Source organism: Hyaena hyaena, unplaced genomic scaffold (genome assembly GCF_003009895.1).
Source record: "Hyaena hyaena isolate Hyena2069 unplaced genomic scaffold, ASM300989v1 scaffold_658, whole genome shotgun sequence".
Taxonomy (NCBI): domain Eukaryota; kingdom Metazoa; phylum Chordata; class Mammalia; order Carnivora; family Hyaenidae; genus Hyaena; species Hyaena hyaena.
In genome coordinates this window covers 332,720-351,094 of record NW_024081288.1, presented here as the reverse complement: position 1 = coordinate 351,094, position 18,375 = coordinate 332,720, and the positions used below count along the sequence as shown (strand labels likewise).

At 40.7% G+C, this 18,375-nt stretch overlaps 1 protein-coding gene and 1 non-coding gene across 2 annotated transcripts in view; both read right to left on the bottom strand.

The window, feature by feature from the left end:
- Positions 1-319: 319 nt before the first annotated feature.
- Positions 320-421, bottom strand: LOC120219893. The gene has a single exon (XR_005525418.1). It is a non-coding gene; the product is annotated as a small nucleolar RNA U13 (small nucleolar RNA).
- A 1,753-nt stretch (positions 422-2,174) lies between these two features.
- The window catches only part of RP2 (RP2 activator of ARL3 GTPase), a 53,746-nt gene continuing 37,545 nt past the window's right edge, over positions 2,175-18,375 (bottom strand). The window contains exons 4-5 of the mRNA XM_039216793.1: positions 4,299-4,384; positions 2,175-2,377 (exon numbers count right to left, since the gene is read on the bottom strand). Of these exons, the coding sequence (XP_039072724.1) occupies positions 2,294-2,377; positions 4,299-4,384 (170 nt within the window). The 3' untranslated portion in view covers positions 2,175-2,293. The remainder of the gene's footprint in view (positions 2,378-4,298; positions 4,385-18,375) is intronic.

Genomic DNA, 18,375 nt, shown 5'->3' with positions numbered 1-18,375 from the left:
TAAATGTAATATAATTACTATCAGCGTTTAGAATTATCGAAAGAAGGACCACAGCGCTATTTATTTTTAAAAAGTTTTTCAAACATTCAGAAGCCAAATGACTGTCCTTAAAGACAAATTAAGCTTAGGTAAAAGTTCTCATCCACCTGACGAATATAAAATTTTAGGCTTTGGTTAGTAGATTGTAAATTTAGTGGATATTTAAAAAAAATTAACTTCTCCCTTATATGTTGTATTCCTGAGTTTTTTGCCAAAATACTGTAGCTAAAATAAAGAACTCAGTTTACAGCGTTGCGTGACATTGTGTTATTTTTTTTTTTTTCACGTGTGGGTAACGTGCCGAGGCCATAGCAGGATTTGAGGGAGGCGCGTGTCACATAGTGGCAGGAATACCCAATCATCAAAAAGAATCTTTTTGGATTATATTTTTTAAAAACGAAAAGTACTGCAATAATTTTAAAGCGTGACTAACAGGGTTTAATAATGATCAGAAGGGGTTTCCTCATAGGGTTTCACACTGATCGTATTGTTTCATTAATGATCAGAAGGAACAGAATCCATTTAGCTGAACTGTGGGAAGAGTGGATGCCCTACGACCGTTCATTGCCAGGCTTATTTGTAAGTTATGAGCGAAATGATGCTAAGCCCATCGCCGATTTTTTTGTGTCTTATGAAATCATTTTGATTTGAGGAGAGGTTGATCAGATAGCGCAGAACGCTCTTAGAAAAGACCAAAATGATGCTATGCTATGGCAAGCACGAGGCCGGACGGAGGGAAGGTGGGCACTATCATTAATTTAACGTGAAAAGTCTTTGTGTTATTTCTGAACGGCAACGCACAGTCCAGGGTAGGAGTTGCAAATGAATCTGAATAGGTATCCAAAAGCAGTTACCATACGAAAATACAGTTTTTGTTAACAGTCGTAAGAGGGATTTTTAATCAGTGGCTATTTGCAGTTCTGGCTTACCAAAATAGATTTAAATTTAAGGTTCCTTTTAAAAATAGACCTATGAAAGCTAAGTTCCTGTTCGCTGCTGACTATGGTGGGCATGACGTGCTCAGCCCCTTCTCGCCAGCCTGCCCCGTCCACATCTTCTGAGCTGATTACTTTAGATTACGGCAAACTCGTCACCGCCGGGACTCCCCAGGAGACTGGATCGGAGTCATCTGGGGACTGGGTCCAGGAATGTGGGTTTTTAGCCAGCAGCTCTCCCCTGCCTCCTGGGGTGGTTTCGGCCGGGCTGGTTTGGACACTCATGCTGGAACGCAGTGTGAGCAATTTCATCACACGTGAGCAGAGCTCGGCGGGCGGGGCACCGAATGACCATCACTTTTCTCTAGCTTTTCAGTCATCTGCGTAGCTTGTCATCGCACACCCAAAAGCCACAAGCCTGTTCTTCTGATGGCCCACACGAGCAGGTGATGTCGCCTTTCTGAAAAGCGCCAGTCATGGGGCTCCTGGACTTTGTGTTGTGCGTCCCTTTTCTCACCGAGAAGCAGAAGAGGCATCTGGTGGTTGTACTAGAAAAAAACTACACCGTGTGGGCTTTATTCAAATAATTATTACTACTCACAAAGTAGTCTTTAAACAGCTATACCAACGTCAGTTAGTAGGGTTCATTGCAAAACTGGCCAGCGAATAACTATTAGTTAAAAGAAATTCAATTTACAAAGCATCATGTCCGTTCCACGTACAAAATCTCACTTGCCGTGGTACGCAACTAGGAAGCAATTACTTAACTAAATATGTATCCGTGAAAAAAATGTTTTAACTGATCAACTAGTAACGGATCTCTTAAATTAAAAAAGAAAAGAAACGATGGAATGTATTCTCAAACACTATTCTGGAGCCGCGAGGCAAGTTTAAATTCTTGGGGATTTGAAAGAATATTTAATTGGGATTAAAAGTATGAACTGCTAGCCACTTCCATGTCCTAATAACAGCATCGTAAGCAGGGAAACAAAACCGCAAGCTTACTTAAGTGGGCTAGTTTTTAAGCTGATGAAAACTACTTTAATTTAAAGTGAAATTTTGTTTTGTTACTTTTGGTAGGCTCGGCGCCCAGTGCAGGGTTTGAACTCACGACCCTGAGATCAAGAGCCACACGCTCTTACCGACTGAGCCAGCCAGGCGCCCCCCAAAACGAACCGTTTTCAAACCTGAAGTAAACGCTGCAGGATTCAACAGTTTATTTAAAACTACGCTTTGACAGTTTTAACATCAGTAAAACCCGCTGCTAACACACAACTTAAAAAGGGCTCGATCCCAAGTCCTTGGCTCCACGCTGCACGTCATATTCCCATCTGTATGTCAGCGAAGTTGTAGAAGCTGTCCACGTCTCCGGCTGCTGTGTCCTTGCTTTCTGATACAAACATCTATTTTAAATGTAAAAGAGGCAAGAAAATGAATACCGTAATCCCCCAATTCCAAAGCCCACATCGTCGGCAGAACGGTCACAAGCTTGCTATTAAAAAGAAATTCAAGTACATCGTTTGTGATATTTAATCGGTATTCTGTAGAATGCATGCACTATAGTTTCAGTAGCTGTAATGTACACTGAACTCTTTTAAAAGCACTTACGGTATAATTACGGTCTTTGCTTTCATAATACTTCGGTCGTACTTTATCACACTTGGGATTTTACTGTTTTGTAAATATCCAACAGTCAATATTATGAAAGCCTCTGAATAAAGAGGTTTATTTAAAGACTTCTTCTTTAAAAATGTTTATTTATTTTGAGAGCGGGAGTGGGGGAGGAGCATCGGGAAAGACAGAGAGAGAGAGAGAGAGAGAGAGAGCGCACACGCCCTCGTGTGCATGGGCAAGGGAGGGGGCAGAGAGAGGGGGGAGAGAATCCCAAGCAGGCCCTGTGCTGTCTGCTCAGAGCCCGATGCAGGGCTTGACCCCCCCCCCCCAACTGTGAGATCATGACCTGAGCCAAAATCAAGAGCTGGTGGGTCAACCAACTGAGCCACCCAGGCAGCCCCTATTTAAAGAACTCTCAGTTTCTTCTATCTCCTAAGAACAATCTCAATATGCTGAGTAGCAAAACCTGAGATTATCTTTAGGAAAGCTGCTCTACATATATTACTAATTTTAAATAAAATATTTTCTAAACATCAGTAAAGTAGTACTCAGTAGAACCCTTTGAGGACTGTTCTTACAGATGGCAGCCAGGAGTTGGAGGGGACGTGGGTTCTAGTCGAGCTTTCTCATAGACTAGCTGTATGAGGCTGATAATTCAATAAACCTCTCTGGACTCACTTGCTACACCTGTAAAATGGGAACGCTCGATTAGATGATCTCTGACTCACTCGGATCTGAAACTTCCAAATCATACACCCATTTTCTCCTTGCTTCCTTTTCTATTCAACCTAATGACGTCTACCCTTCCCCTCAGTACTGTTGTGGTGATAAAATGAGACCAAAGACAATGTTCTTTAAATTATGGCAAATTCAAGAAACTATAAGCCCCAGGGGCACCTGGCCACCTCAGTTGGTTAAGCGTCCAACTCTTGATTTTGGCTGGGTTCGGGGGTCTCAGTTCATGGGTTCGGGCCTCACATCGGGCTCCACGCTGACAGCTGAAGCCTGCTTAGGATTCTCTGTCTCCCTTTCTCTCTGCATCTTCCCCCACTTCCTCTCTCTCAAAAATAAACATTTAAAAAATATTAAAAGAAAAAAGAAACTATAAGCCAAATCAGAGAGCAAAACTGAACATTTCATCTCAGATATTTATCAGAAAGTAATGTTAGTACTCATTTAATACTCTTATATGTTTGGTTTCTCAGTTATATTAAGTTACTAAGTCTGAAATCCTTAGATACAGCAACCTCATTACATGCCTACATGTAATGATTTCTAGATGTAGCTGAAATTCAATATTTGATGAATTACTGAAGCAAATAAAAAAGAACAGTGGGCGAGGTTCATCTGCCCAAAGTATAAAATCTTAGAAATACAACATTTTCCAGCATATCATTAGTTTTCAAAAAGGAAGGACTTAAAGAGACATTTACTGAGACTTTTTACATTAGAAACTCATGTTATTTATTGAAGGTTTTGAAATTAGTAGATTCTTATTTCGTAAATTTTTAAGCTGTTAAAATTTTAATTTGGCAAGGAAAAACCAAAGCTTAGCTCCCGATTATTTACCATAGATTCTAAAAAGTCATGATCTGCTGGGTTTCTTTAACTCCAAGCAACGGCAGGGATGAAAGCACTGTTTGACCATAAGGAAAAGGAAATGAAATGAAAGGCGTGATTGAAATAGAAACAGTCAATAAAATCTTGTACCTTGGTTCCGTTGAATATCTCATTGACGATGAAGTGGCACCCTTCTACAGCCCCATCTCCACTGAACTCCAAGGCTATCACAGGGCCTATAAGAACACCCAAGAAGTGTTGTCGGAACAGGAATACAAATCCATTGTAAAATCAATCTTTTTCTAAGTTTATTTATTTGAGGGAGAGAGAGAACGCGCGTGCGCATACACACACACACACACACACACACCTGCAAATGGGGGAGGGGCAGACGAACTGGGAGATCATGACCTGAGCTGAAACCAAGAGTCGCATGTTTAACCGACTGAGCCAGCCAGGCGCCCCTAAAATGAATCTTTTTATTCTTTATATTCCCAAGACTCCCCAGCCTCTTCCTGGGGGGTAAGAGAAGAGGACGAAGGAAGCACACAGGTGGGGCGTATCACTTCAGCCACTTCTTCCAACTGTAATCATAAAGAAAACTGGCCCAGTCTCATCATATGATGGGTGGCTTCAGTGCTCTTACAGGGCCAGGGTCCCATTTTTTTTTAATTTTTTTTTTTTTTTTTTTTTTCTGAGAGAGAGAGAGAGAGAGACAGCGTGAGCAGGGGAGGGACAGAGAGAGAGGGAGACACAGAATCTGAAACAGGCTCCGGGCTCTGAGCTAGCTGTCAGCACAGAGCCCGACATGGGGCTCGAACCCACGAACCGTGAGATCATGACCTGAGCCAAAGTCGGATGCTTAACCTACTGAACCACCCAGGTGCAGGGTCCCATTTTTAAGTGTTGCAGGTAGTCTGGCTTTTCTGGTTTCCATTCTTCCATGAAAACCATTAACAAGCCTGCTCATTTAGCAGTACACGAAATGGTTCATAAGATGACAAATAAAATCCAAGGCAATTCAAATCACCACAAGTAGGCTTTGCCAGGCAGCTGGCCTTGCTTCTGAAACTTACTTATCGGCCCAGTTCGGGGCCACTGATGATGAAGTGAGGCCAAGTAGGGCTAGAGGCCAGGCACCAAAAGGAATGACCATCGGAAAGCACTTTTCTTGAGTGTGCCTTAAAACTCCATTCTAGAACCAAAGACTCAACAGTTTTTAATTCTCTGAATAGAGTATCTGTCCCTCCTTTCCCATGCATTAATTGGGATACTTTGAAATCACCTGTACTTGAAGGGCCAGCGTGAAGATTTATGATTTAGTTTGGCTTGGATTTAAACATAGGGGGCGCCTGGGTGGCTCAGTCAGTTAAGCGTCCGACTTGGGCTCAGGTTATGATCTCACGGTTTGTGGGTTCGAGCCCCGCGTTGGGCTCTGTGCTGACAGCTAGCTCGGAGCCTGGAGCGTGCTTCGGATGGTGTGTCTCCCTCTCTCTCTGACCCTCCCCTGCTCACGCTCTCTCTCTCTCTTTCAGAAATAAATAAAACCTTAAAAAAAATTTAAATGTAGCACTGGCACTACTGGTGTCAAATTGGTGGCAAACGTGGCCATAACTTGGCCGAGCAAAATATGTCTTTTGATTCAATTAATATTTATTCACTTATCACCATGTTCCCTTGCAGAGTTACTTTTCAACTCCTAAGTGCTGGATACGTGCTAACCTCCAGAAAATTATAAATTTCTTGAAAGAGGACGTAAACCCATTAAACAAATATGGCACAAGGGAGACTAACGGAGTACTAAGCCAATGAAAGGCTGAGGCGAAGGAAGAGGAAATACTAAGCTGAACGTAGGCTTGTACTGTAGATAAGACACAAGAACAAGGGGAAAGATCACACTACCCTGGGCTGGGGACTGAATACAAACACTGAATACAAACAACAAATACAGAAACGGCACAATGTCTATGTGTAAACTGTATGATCAGCTATGGAGGGCAGAGTGTGACTTTTTCCGCCTCACAGTGTAGAGATCAAGATAGGTGCTACATACGGAAAACAAGGTTGCTCAGAAAAATCCATGATCCTCTGCCAGGGGCATGAAATGGAGAAGATTAACCTGAAATATCTTGTTGAGCCGAAAAGCAAGGAAGCCATCAAAGGTAAATACGGTTGTACCAAAAGGACACAGGAGCCAGCCTGAAGCGGCTCCCAGTTGCCAAGGATGGGACACGGCCACAGAAGGCATAGTGCCTGCAATTTATATTAAAACATACTGAATACAGGAACAGTCGTGAGCTCAAAAGGATATTTAGAAAAGAGAGAAACAAAGTTCACCGGGCATCACTGTAGGTTGCTAGGACACCAATTCATTGCTCCGAAAATGGATGCTTAATTATTCTCCCTTTATTTATTTTGCTTTTCTGATCTGAAGCGCATTTCAAGTTAACCAAACAGCCACGGTGTGCGAGAAGTTCTGGTAACATCCATTAATATGTGCAGAGGTAGTGAACATGGCTAGAAAGTGATCACTTCGCAACTCCTAATAAATCAATTGGCTCCAGGCAAAAAGTATCAGTGGTTTAGCATCCCACAGGGAAGACAGATGGGAAACCCTACGATGAAAAGCTAAGGCCATCACCACCTGAACCTGTTGATCAATCGACTACAAGTTCAACAACCAGACGTCATATGCCTTCTCACTTAATGCTATAGGAAATAGTACCACCTGTGAAATATTCTTACCGCAACTGGAACTAAACCTGGGTTTAAGAAGGCTTTGCTCTGACTTCTGGTCTGTAAGAACTCTAGAGGAACGAACGACTCCAACAAACCCATGCATACTGCAGGACAACTGACCAGGTTTGGTTTTGTTTTTTAACAAGTCAAAGGCATGCAACAAAAAAAAGGGGGGCACACCTGTTTCTGGTTAAGAGCGATATAAGATAACAAAACAACCACATACGGTGAGTGGGCCAATTTTCGATCTGGATCAAATTAACTCTGAAAATACAGAAAGAATGTTTTCAGACAACTAAGGAAATTTGAATATGGACTGAGTATTAGATGATATTAAGGAATTATTGTTAATCATGATAGATGTGATATTATATTGTGGTTACTAAGAAAACATCCGTTTTTAATTTGGTTTTAAGATACACACTGAAATATTTAGGGATGAAATAACAGCACATATCAAAATTTGATTAAAGTATTTCGGCAAAAAGATTATAGATTTCGTTTTACAGTATGGCGAAAAGTTGATAAAACTGGGGGGTGAGTACACATGGGGTCAATGTAGTCTCTACTTTTGATTAGAGATAATACATTTAGAAATGTAAAAAAAGAGTTTTAAAAGGTATTTTATTTTATTTTTAAATATTTTTATTTATTTCTAGGAGAGAGAGAGAGAGACAGTGTGAACAGGGGAGGGTCAGAGAGAGAGGGAGATAGAGACTCCGAAATAGGCTCCAGGCTCTGAGCTGGCAGGCAGCACAGAGCCCGACGCGGGGCTCGAACCCATGAACTGAGAGATCATGACCTAAGTGAAAGTCGGACGCTTAACCAACTAAGCCACCCAGGCGCCCCATTTTATTTTATTTTTTAATGTTTTATTTATTTCTGTGAGAGAGATAGAAGACAGCATGAGCAGGGGAGGGTCAGAGAGAGGGAGGGAGACACAGAATCCAAAACAGGCTCCAGGCTCTGAGCTGTCGGCACAGAGCCTGATGTGGAGCTCGAACACATGAACTGTGAGATCATGACCTGAGCCCAAGTCGGATGCTCAACCAACTGAGCCACCCAGGCGCCCCAAAAGCATTTTATTTTTTAAAAAAATTTTCAAGTTTATTTATTTTTGAGAGAGCGAGAGCGAGACACTAAGTGAGGGGCAGAGAGATTGTGAGACAGAGAATCCCCGGCCGACACGGTGCTCAAACCCACAAACTGTGAGATCATGACCTGAGCCAAAATCCAGAGTCACCCAGGCGCCCCTAAAAAGCATTTTAATCCAAACAAATATTGGACCACAAAGAAAAAGTTGATAATAAAAGTAGGATTTCCAGTTTCTCCGAGAGTGGAAAGTCTGAGTTAAGGAAGAACAGATTATGCTTTTACTTGGGATCACCGTGAGGACCTACAGCAGGTACAATTTTTTAAAGTCAAACATTTATTACTGAAAGTTGCTGTATTCTATAAAGAGAATATAATCTAGAATTCAGGAACACAATTTTGGTGGAGTTTCCCAGGCAGGAAACTTGGTTGAATTTTTTTTTTTTTTTAAGTAAGCTCTGCACTGAATGTGGGGCTTGAACTCAGGACCCTGAGATAAAGAGTCACATGTTCTACTGACTGAGCCAGCCAGGTGCCCCAACTTGGTTGATATTCTTTATTTTTATTTTTTGAAAGTCGATGCATTTAAAGTGTACAATTTTTTTTTAAGTTTTATTTATATTTGAGACAGAGAGAGAGCGAGCGAGAGCGAGAGAGCAAGTGAGCACAAGCAGGGGAGGGGCAGAGAGAGGAGGACAGAGGATCCAAAGCGGGCTCTGAGCTGACAGTCTCAGGCTGATAGCAGTGAGCCTGATGTGGGGCTCAAACCCACTAACTGCAAGATGATGACCTGAGCTGAAGTCGGACGTTCAACCAACTGAGCCACCCAGGTGCCCCCAGTTGATATTCTTTAAATAGATTATAATGAACTTCCAATAAGTGACCGAATAATTTGCCAACAAAGAAACACCAACCATAAAGATGAGGGGTGCATTAGTTTTGATTAACATGTGTGGATAATCCTAAATTAAAAAAGAAACGTACAATAATGACCGTGTACTTTAAAAAATTGTTTTATTCTAATTCAAGGTAACATACAGTGAAGTACTGGTTTCAGGACTAGAACCCAGTGGTTCATATCTCACATATGACACCCAGCGCTCACCCCAACAGATGCCCTCCTTAATGCCCACCCCCCACCCAGTCCATCCCCCCACCCTCCGGCCCTGACAATGCACTTTTTAAGCAGTCCTACTTGTCTAAGGATGGTGACTACACTTACTGTGATTATTTCAAACTGAACTAGGTCAATAAAGATCACTGGTTAGCTTTTTTAAAACTTTTTAAATATGAACATATTATCAAATAGTTGGCAGTAGCTTTATTTTATTTTATCTTATTTTATTTTTAGAGAGAAAGAGCAGGGGAGGGGCAGAGACAGAGGGAGACACAGAATCAGAGGCAGGCTCTAGGTTCCAAGCTGTCAGCACAGAGCCCGACGCGGGGCTCGAACCCACGACCTGTGAGACCATGACCTGAGCTGAAGTAGGACACTCAACTGAGTCACCCAGGCGTCCCAGTTGGTAGTAGCTTTTAATTTAAATATTTGAGCTGTCATGAAAAACTGAGACTTTGAAGTAAGCAAAAAAGATTCCCGGATGTCCCATCTACCACCATCTTCTATGTTATGTCACATGACCTTGGAGTAAGTCACTATCATGTCTCAGATTACAGCAATGGCCTCCTAGGTGGCCTCTCTGCTTCCCCCTCAGAGCAACCACAGTGGTAAAAGTTATTTTTGCAAGGAATTGTGACATTCCTCTACTCTAAACCCCCCAGTAAAATATGATCTACATTTGTCTAACAATTTTTAATTGTTATAAAAACAACGGAGGTTTAAAAATTTTAGTTTTCACTGAAGTACAGTTGACATACAATATTTTATTAGTTTCAGGTATACAAAACAGCGATTTGACAATTAATATACATTATGAAATGCTCACCACAGTACATGCAGTCACCATTGGTCACCTTACTAAGTTATTACAATATTATTGACTCTGTTCCCAATGCTGCACTGCTTTTCATCCCTGACACTTATTTATTTTATAACTGGAAGTTTGTACCTCTTCATTCCCTTAAGAATAACAGACTGTTTACAGTATTAACAATGCCATAACACATTAACAATGTAATAGTAAAATATATAACGATGGTACAGGAATGGGAGGGAAAACTTAAGAATATGATATCATTAAGTCCTTATATGTGAAAGGTAAAGTGTTATAATATTATTAGAAGGTGTATTAAAATTATTTAAACATATATACTATAATAAGCCAGTAAATAAGGTTTGCAAAAGAGGTATAAATAATAAGTCAATAGAAGAGATTAAATGGAATCATACAAAATGCTCAACTAAACAGAAAAAGAGGTAAGGTAATAAGAAACAAAGAACAAATGGAACAAAAAGCAGTTAGCAAGGTGATAGATGTCGATTCAACTATATCCATCTCTTTTATTGTGAATGGTCTAAACACAGCAGTTAAAAGACAGAGATGGTCATGGGGCACCTGGGTGGCTCAGTAAGTCGAGTGACCAACTCTTGGTTTCAGTTCAGATCATGATCTTGCCGTTCATGAGTTCAAGCCCTGCATCGAGCATTGTGCAGACAGTGCAGAGCCTGCTTGGTATTCTCTCTCCCTACTTTCTGCCCCTCCCCTGCTCTCTCTCTCTCAAAATAAATAAATAAACTTAAAAAAAAAAGACAGAGGTTGTCAGATGGGATTGAAAAGCAAGAACCAAGTATATGCTGTCTATAAAAACTCTAGATCTATAGACTTCAATAAATTAAAAGAAAGGGAGTAAAGATACATGATGAGACACTAAAGAACCAAATGAAAGCTGGAGTAGTTATATCTAAGACAAAGTAGATGTCAGAACAAGGAAGATTATCAGAGACAAGAAGGGGCATTGCATAATAATAAAGGATTCTCCAAGAAGACATAACAATCTTAAATATATATGCATCTAACAACAGTTTCAAAATTCATGAGACAAAATCTGATAGGAACTGACAAGAGAAATAGACAAATCCAGTTATTGTTGGAAAATTCAACATTCCCTCCTTCAGTAATTCACAGAACAAGTAGGCAGAAAATCAGGAAGGATATAGATGAACTGAATAGCACCAGCAACCAAATTGACTTAGTGGACACTTATAGAATATTCCACCAAACAGGAATGTAAACAGGTACAGCCTTTCTGGAAAACAGTGGGGAGGTTCCTCAAAAAATTAACACTAGAACTCCCCTATGACCCAGCAATAGCACTGCTAGGAGTTGACCCAAGGGACACAGGAGTGCTGATGCATAGGGGCACAAGGACCCCAATGTTCACAGCAGCACTCTCCACAGTAGGCAAAACATGGAAAGAGCCGAAGTGTCCATCAACGGACGAATGGATCAAGAAGATGTGGTTTATCTATACCATGGAATACTACATGGCAATGAGAAAGAAAGAAATCTGGCCATTTGTAGCAACATGGATGGAACTAGAGGGTGTTATGCTGAGTGAAATAAGTCAGGCAGGGAAGGACAGACACCATATGTTTTCACTCATATGTGGAACAGGAGAAACTTAATGGAGGACCATGGGGAAGGGGAAGGGGAAAAAAGAGTTACAGAGAGGGAGGGAGGCAAACCATAAGAGACTCTTGAATACTGAGAACAAATTGAGGATTGATGGGGGAGGGGGAGAGGAGAAAAGGGGTGATGGGCATGGAGGAGGGCACTTGTGGGGATAAGCACTGGGTGTTATATGGAAACCAACTTGACAATAAACTATATTTAAAAAGAAAGAATATCCCACCAAATGAAAGCAGATTATATATTCTTGCATGCACACAGAATAGTCACCAAGACAGGCTACGTCTAATTAAAGAAAACAGAAATCATATAATGTGTGTTTTGGACCATAACAGCTTTAATCTAGGAATAACAGACACATCTGGCCAATATCCAAATGTTTGGAAATTAAACAATATACGTCTAAATCAAGGGATCAAGTAAAAAGGCTCAAGGGAAACTAAAAACTAGTCTGAACCACAACAGGAGTCAACACACTGTTTCTGGAAAGGACCAGACAGGAAATATTTTCGGCTTTGTGGGCCATACCGTGTCCATCACAACTAATCAACTTTGTCGTTATAGCACAAAGCAGCAAAACACAAGAGATAAAAGAATGAGATAAAAGAATTTAAAGTGTATAATGCAGTGTTTTCTTTAAGTTTATTTATTTTTTTGAGAGAGAAAAAGAAAGCATAAGCAGGGGAGGGTCAGAGAGAGAGGAGGACAGAGGATCCAAAGTGGGCTCTGCACTTAACAGTTTCAGGCTGATAGCAGCAAGCCCACTGTTTGTGAGTTCAAGCCCCGCATCGGGCATCGCGCTGACAGTGCAGAGCCTACTTGGGATTCTCTCTCTGCCTCTTCCCTGCTTTCTCTCTCTCTCTCAAAATAAATTAAAAAACTTAAAAAAGACAGAGATTGTCAGGTTTATAAAACATAGTGAGCAGTGGCCTGACTTCAATAAAACTACATGTCAAAATTCACAGGATGTAGTTAAAGCAGTGCTTAAAGAAAACTTTTTTAAAATGTTTTTTTAAATTTATTTTTGAGAATCAGAGAGAGTGTGAGTGGGGGAGGGACAGAGAGAGAAGGAGACAGAGAAATCGAAGCGGGCTCCAGGCTCTGAGCTGTCCACACAGAGCCCGACGCGGGGCTCAAACCCACGAACCGTGAGATCATGATCTGAGCTGAAGTCGGATGCTTAACTGACTGAGCCACCCAGGTACCCCTAAAGGAAACTTTTTAACACTGAATACGTATACAATTGATCCTCATTATTCAGTTTCCTTATGTGCACATTTGCCAACTTGGTAAAATTTATCTGTAACTCCCAAGTGAGTACTTGCACTCTTCTCATGGTCATGGTCATTCACAGACAAACACAGAGCTGCAAAAGCTCTGAGCTGCCCCATACCCACATTCCCAGGTGAAGCTGAGCAAAGCAACCCTGTGCCTTGTTTTGGCTCTTATGCTGCTCACAGTTTAGTGCCGCGTCCTCTACACTGTGTGTGTGTGTGTAGGGGGGGTGTTATAATATTTTTACAAGTTTTTAAAATATATTTTTGAGAGAGAGAAAGAGGGAGAGGGAGAGGGGGGGAGAGAGAGAGAGAGAGAGAGAGAGAGCATGCGAGTGGGGGAGGAGCAGAGGGAGAGGGGGAGAGAGAATCCCAAGCAGGCTCCATACTGTCAGTGCAGAGCCCAATGCAGGGCTCCATTCCATGAACCACGAGATCATGACCTGAGCTGAAATCAAGAGTGGACGCTTAACCAACTGAACTACCTAGGCACCCCATGTTTTGTGGGTTTTGTTGGTGATCTTCCTGTTTAAAATGGTCCCCGGACATAGTGTGAAAGTGCTGTCTAATGTCCCTAAGCTTAGGAAGGCTGTGATGTGCCTTTCAGAGAAATTACTTGTTGGATTAGCTTCAGTTAAGTAAGAGTTATATAGTGCTGTTGGTTCAATGTAAATGAATCAATAATATATACTAAGATGTCTTTGGACAGAAACAAACAAATGACAAGAATACGTATGGGTTGACTGACAAAAATGTTGTGACCAGAGATCTGTAGGAACTTAAACCCATATTTCTCCTAGAAGCAGTACTCAGTGTGCACAGTGACTTAACACAACTATGTGAATAATGAGAATCAACTGTATTAAAAAGAAGAAATTATCTAAAATCAATAATCTAAAGCTTAAACCTTAGGAAACTAGAGAACGAAGAGCAAATCAAATGTAAAAGAAGAGAAGGAAGGAAGGAATACTTAATGGAGCAGAGAGCAATAGAATTGATAAGAGAAGAGCAATAGAAAAAAAAATCAATGAAAGAACTGTTTCTTTGAAATTATCAATATAATGATAAAATCTTTATCTGAGAGAGGACTCAAATTACCAATAGCAGGAATAAAAGTGGGACATCACTACTAATCCCACAGATGCTAATAAGAATAAAGAAATACTAAGATAGATCAACTAGACAGAAAATCACTAAAGAAACAATGGACTTAAATGACACATTGGACCAGACGGATTTCACAGATATATTTAGAACTCTACATCCTGAGGCCATGGAATTCACTTTCTTCTCAAGTGCGCATGGCACATTCTCCAAGATAGATCACATACTGGGACATAAAGCAGCCTTCAATAAATATAAAAGAATTGAGATCATACCATGCATACTTTCAGATCACAATGCTATGAAACTCAAAATCAATCACAGGAAGAAGTCTGGAAAACCTCCAAAAACATGGAGGTTAAAGAACACCCTACTAAAGGACGAATGGGCCAATCAGGCAGTTAGAGAAGAAATTAAAAAATATATGAAAACAAATGAAAATAAAAATACAACAATCCAAACTCTATGGGGTGCAGCAAAGGCAGTCCTAAGAGGAAAGTATATTGCACTCCAGGCCTATTTCAAGAAATTAGAAAAAGCACAAATACAAAATCTAATAGCACACCTAAAGGAACTAGAGGGACAGCAACAAAAGCACCCCAAACCCAGTAGGAGAAGAGAAATGATAAAAATCAGGGCAGAAATAAACAATATGGAATCCCCCCCCCCAAAAAAAAAAACCAAACAGTTGAACAGATCAATGAAATCAAGAGTTGGTTTTTTGAAAAAATAAACAAAATTGATAAACCTAGCCAGGCTTCTCCAAAAGAAAAGAGAGAGCACCCAAATAGAGAAAATCACGAATGCAAATGGATTTATTACAACCAATCCCTCAGAAACACAAGCAATTATCAGGGAATACTATGAAAAATTATATGCCAACAAACTGGACAACTTAGAAAAAATGGACAAATTCCTAAACACACATGCACTACCAAAATTCACATGGGAAGAAAAAGAAAATCCGAACAGACCCATAACTAGTGAAGAAATTGAATCAGTTATCCAAAATCTCCCAACAAATAAGAGCCCTGGGCCAGATGGCTTCCCTGGGGAATTCTACCAGACATTTAAATCAGAGTTAATAACCATTCTTCTCAAGCTATTCCAAAAATAGAAACCGAAAGAAAACTTCCGGATTCATTCTATGAAGCCAGCATCACTTTGATTCCCAAGCCAGAGACCCAGTAAAAAAAGAGAACTACAGGCCAATATCCTTGATGAATACGGATGCAAAAATCCTCAACAAGATACTTGCAAATCGAATGCAACAGCACATAAAAAGAATTATCCACCAAGACCAAGCAGGATTCATTCCTGGGTTACAGGGCTGGTTCAACATTCGCAAATCAATCAATGTGATACATCACATTAACAAAAGAAAAGATAAAAACCATATGATCCCGTCGATAGATGCAGAAAAAGCATTTGACAAAATACAGCATCCTTTTTTTTTTTTTTTGATGTTTTATTTATTTCTGAGAGAGACACAGCATGAGCAGGGGAGGGTCAGAGAGAGAGGAAGACACAGAATCTGAAACAGGCTCCAGGCTCTGAGCTAGCTGTCAGCACAGAGCCTGATGTGGGGCTCGAACCCATGAACCACGAGATCATGACCTGAGCTGAAGTCAGATGCTCGACTGACTGAGCCGCCCAGGTGCCCCGAGCACCCCTTCTTAATAAAGACCCTTGAGAAAGTCAGGATAGAAGGAACTTACTTAAACATCATAAAAGCCATTTATGAGAAGCTCACAGCTAATCTCATCCTCAATGGGGAAAATCTGAGCGCTTTCCCCCTGAGATCAGGAACATGACAGGGATGTCCACTCTCACCACTGTTGTTTACCACAGTGCTAGAAGCCCTAGCATCAGCAATTAGACAACAAAAGGAAATCAAAGGCATCAGACTTGGCAAAGAGGAAGTCAAAATTTCACAGATGACATGATACTCTACATAGAAAACCCAACAGACTCCACCAGAACCCTACTAGAACTGATTCATGAATTCAGCAAAGTTGCAGGGTTCAAAATCAACGTGCAGAAATCGGTTGTGTTTTTATACACCAATAATGAAGCAACAGAAAGAGATATCAAGAAACTGATCCCATTCACAATTCCACAAAAAAAACCCATAAAATACCTAGGAATAAACCTAACCAAAAATATAGGAGATCTGTATGATGAAAACTATAGAAAACTTATGAAGGAAATTGAAGAAGACACAAAGAAATGGAAAAACATTCCATGCTCATGGATCGGAAGAATACTGTTAAAATGTCATTACTACCCAAAGCAATCTACACATTCAATGCAATCCCAATCAAAACTGCACCAGCCTTCTTCTCAAAGCTAGAACAAACTATCCTAAAATTTGTATGGAACCACAAAAGACCCCGAATAGCCAAAGTAATATTGAAGAAGAAAACCAAAACAGGAGGCATCACCATCCCAGACTTTAGCCTCTACTACAAAACTGTCATCATCAAGACAGTATGGTATTGGTACAAAAACAGATACATAGACCAATGGAATAGAATAGAGAACTCAGAATTGGACCCACAAATGTACGGCCAACTGATCCTTGACAAAGCGGGAAAGAGTATCCAATGGAAAAAAGACACCCTCTTTAACAGATGGTGCTGGGAGAACTGGACAGCAACATGCAGAAGAATGAAACTAGATCACTTTCTCACACCATACACAAAAATAAACTCAAAATGGATAAAGGACCTGAATGTGAGACAGGAAACCATCAAAACCCTAGAGGAGAAAGCAGGAAACAACCTTCTTGACCTCCACCGCAGCAATTTCTTACTTGACACATCCCCAAAGGCAAGGGAATCAAGAGCAAAATCGAACTATTGGGACCTCATCAAGACTAAAAGCTTTTGCACAGCAAAGGAAACAATCAATAAAACTAAAAGGCAACTGACATAATGGGAAAAGATAGGTTCAAATAACATATCAGATAAAGGGCTAGTATCCAAAATCTGTAAGGAACTCACCATATCCACACCCGAAAAACAAACAACCCAGTGAAGAAATGGGCAGAAGATATGAACAGACACTTCTCCAAAGAGGACATCCAGATGGCCAACAGACACATGAAACGATGCTCAACGTCCCTCCTCATCAGGGAAATACAAATCAAAACCACGCTGAGATACCACCTCACGCCAGTCAGAGTGGCTAAAATGAGCAAGTCAGAGAACTCTAGATGCTGGCGAGGATGTGGAGAAATGGGCACCCTCTTGCACTGCTGGTGGGAATGTAAACTGGTGCAGCCCCTCTGGAAAACAGTGTGGCGATTTGTCAAAAAATTAATAATAGAACTCCCCTATGACCCAGCAGTAGCACTGCTAGGAATTTACCCAAGGGATACAGGAGTGCTGATGCAAAGGGGCACATGCACCCCAATGTTCAGAGCAGCACTCTCAACAATAGCCAAATCATGTAAAGAGCCTAAGTGTCCATCAACGGACAAATGGATCAAGAAGATGTGGTTCGTCTATATGATGGAATCATGGCAATGAGAAAGAATGAAACCTGGCCATGTGTAGCAACATGGATGGAACTTGAGGGTGTTATGCTGAGCGAAGTAAGTCAGGCAGAGGAGGACAGATACCATGTGTTTTCACTTATAGGAGGATTAGGAGGAACTTAACAGAGGGCCATGGGGGAGGGGAAGGAGAAAAATAGTGGGGGAGAGGGAGGGAGACAAACCATGAGAGACTCTTAAATACTGAGAACAAACTGAGGGCTGATGGGGGTGGGGGGGAGGGGAAGGGGGGAGATGGGCATGGAGGAGGGCACTTGTGGGGATGAGCACTGGGTGTTATATGGAAACCAACTTGATAATAAATTATGAGAGAAAAACAAAGAAGAAGACAACTCTATGTCCATAAATTTGATAACTTAGATTTCTGAAATGAAACAGTTCCCTGAAAGACAAAAACTATCAAAATTCATTCAAAAAGAAAAATATAGTTTTAAGTGCCCTATAAGTAAATTAATAAGTAAATGATTCAGTAAGTAAATTAAACTTTCTAAAACTCTTTCTCCCCAAGTCTCCAGGCCCAGATAGCTTCACTGGTGAATTCTATCACACATGTAAAGAAGAAATGATACCAATTCTCCAAAATTTATTCAAAATCATAGAAGAGAAGGGACATATCCCAACTGATTTTATGAGGCAAGCATTACCCTAATATCAAAGTTAGACAAAGGTATTACAAGAAAACTACAGACCAATGTCTCTCATGAACAAAGATGGAAATATCTTCAATAAAATTTAGCAAATTGAATTTGGCAGTGTATTAAAGAGACAGTCTATCATGATCAAGGGAGTTCATCTCAGGAATACAAGGCTGGCTCAACATTCAAAATCAACAAAAGTCATTCACCAGGTTAAATGACTAAATAATAAAAAAC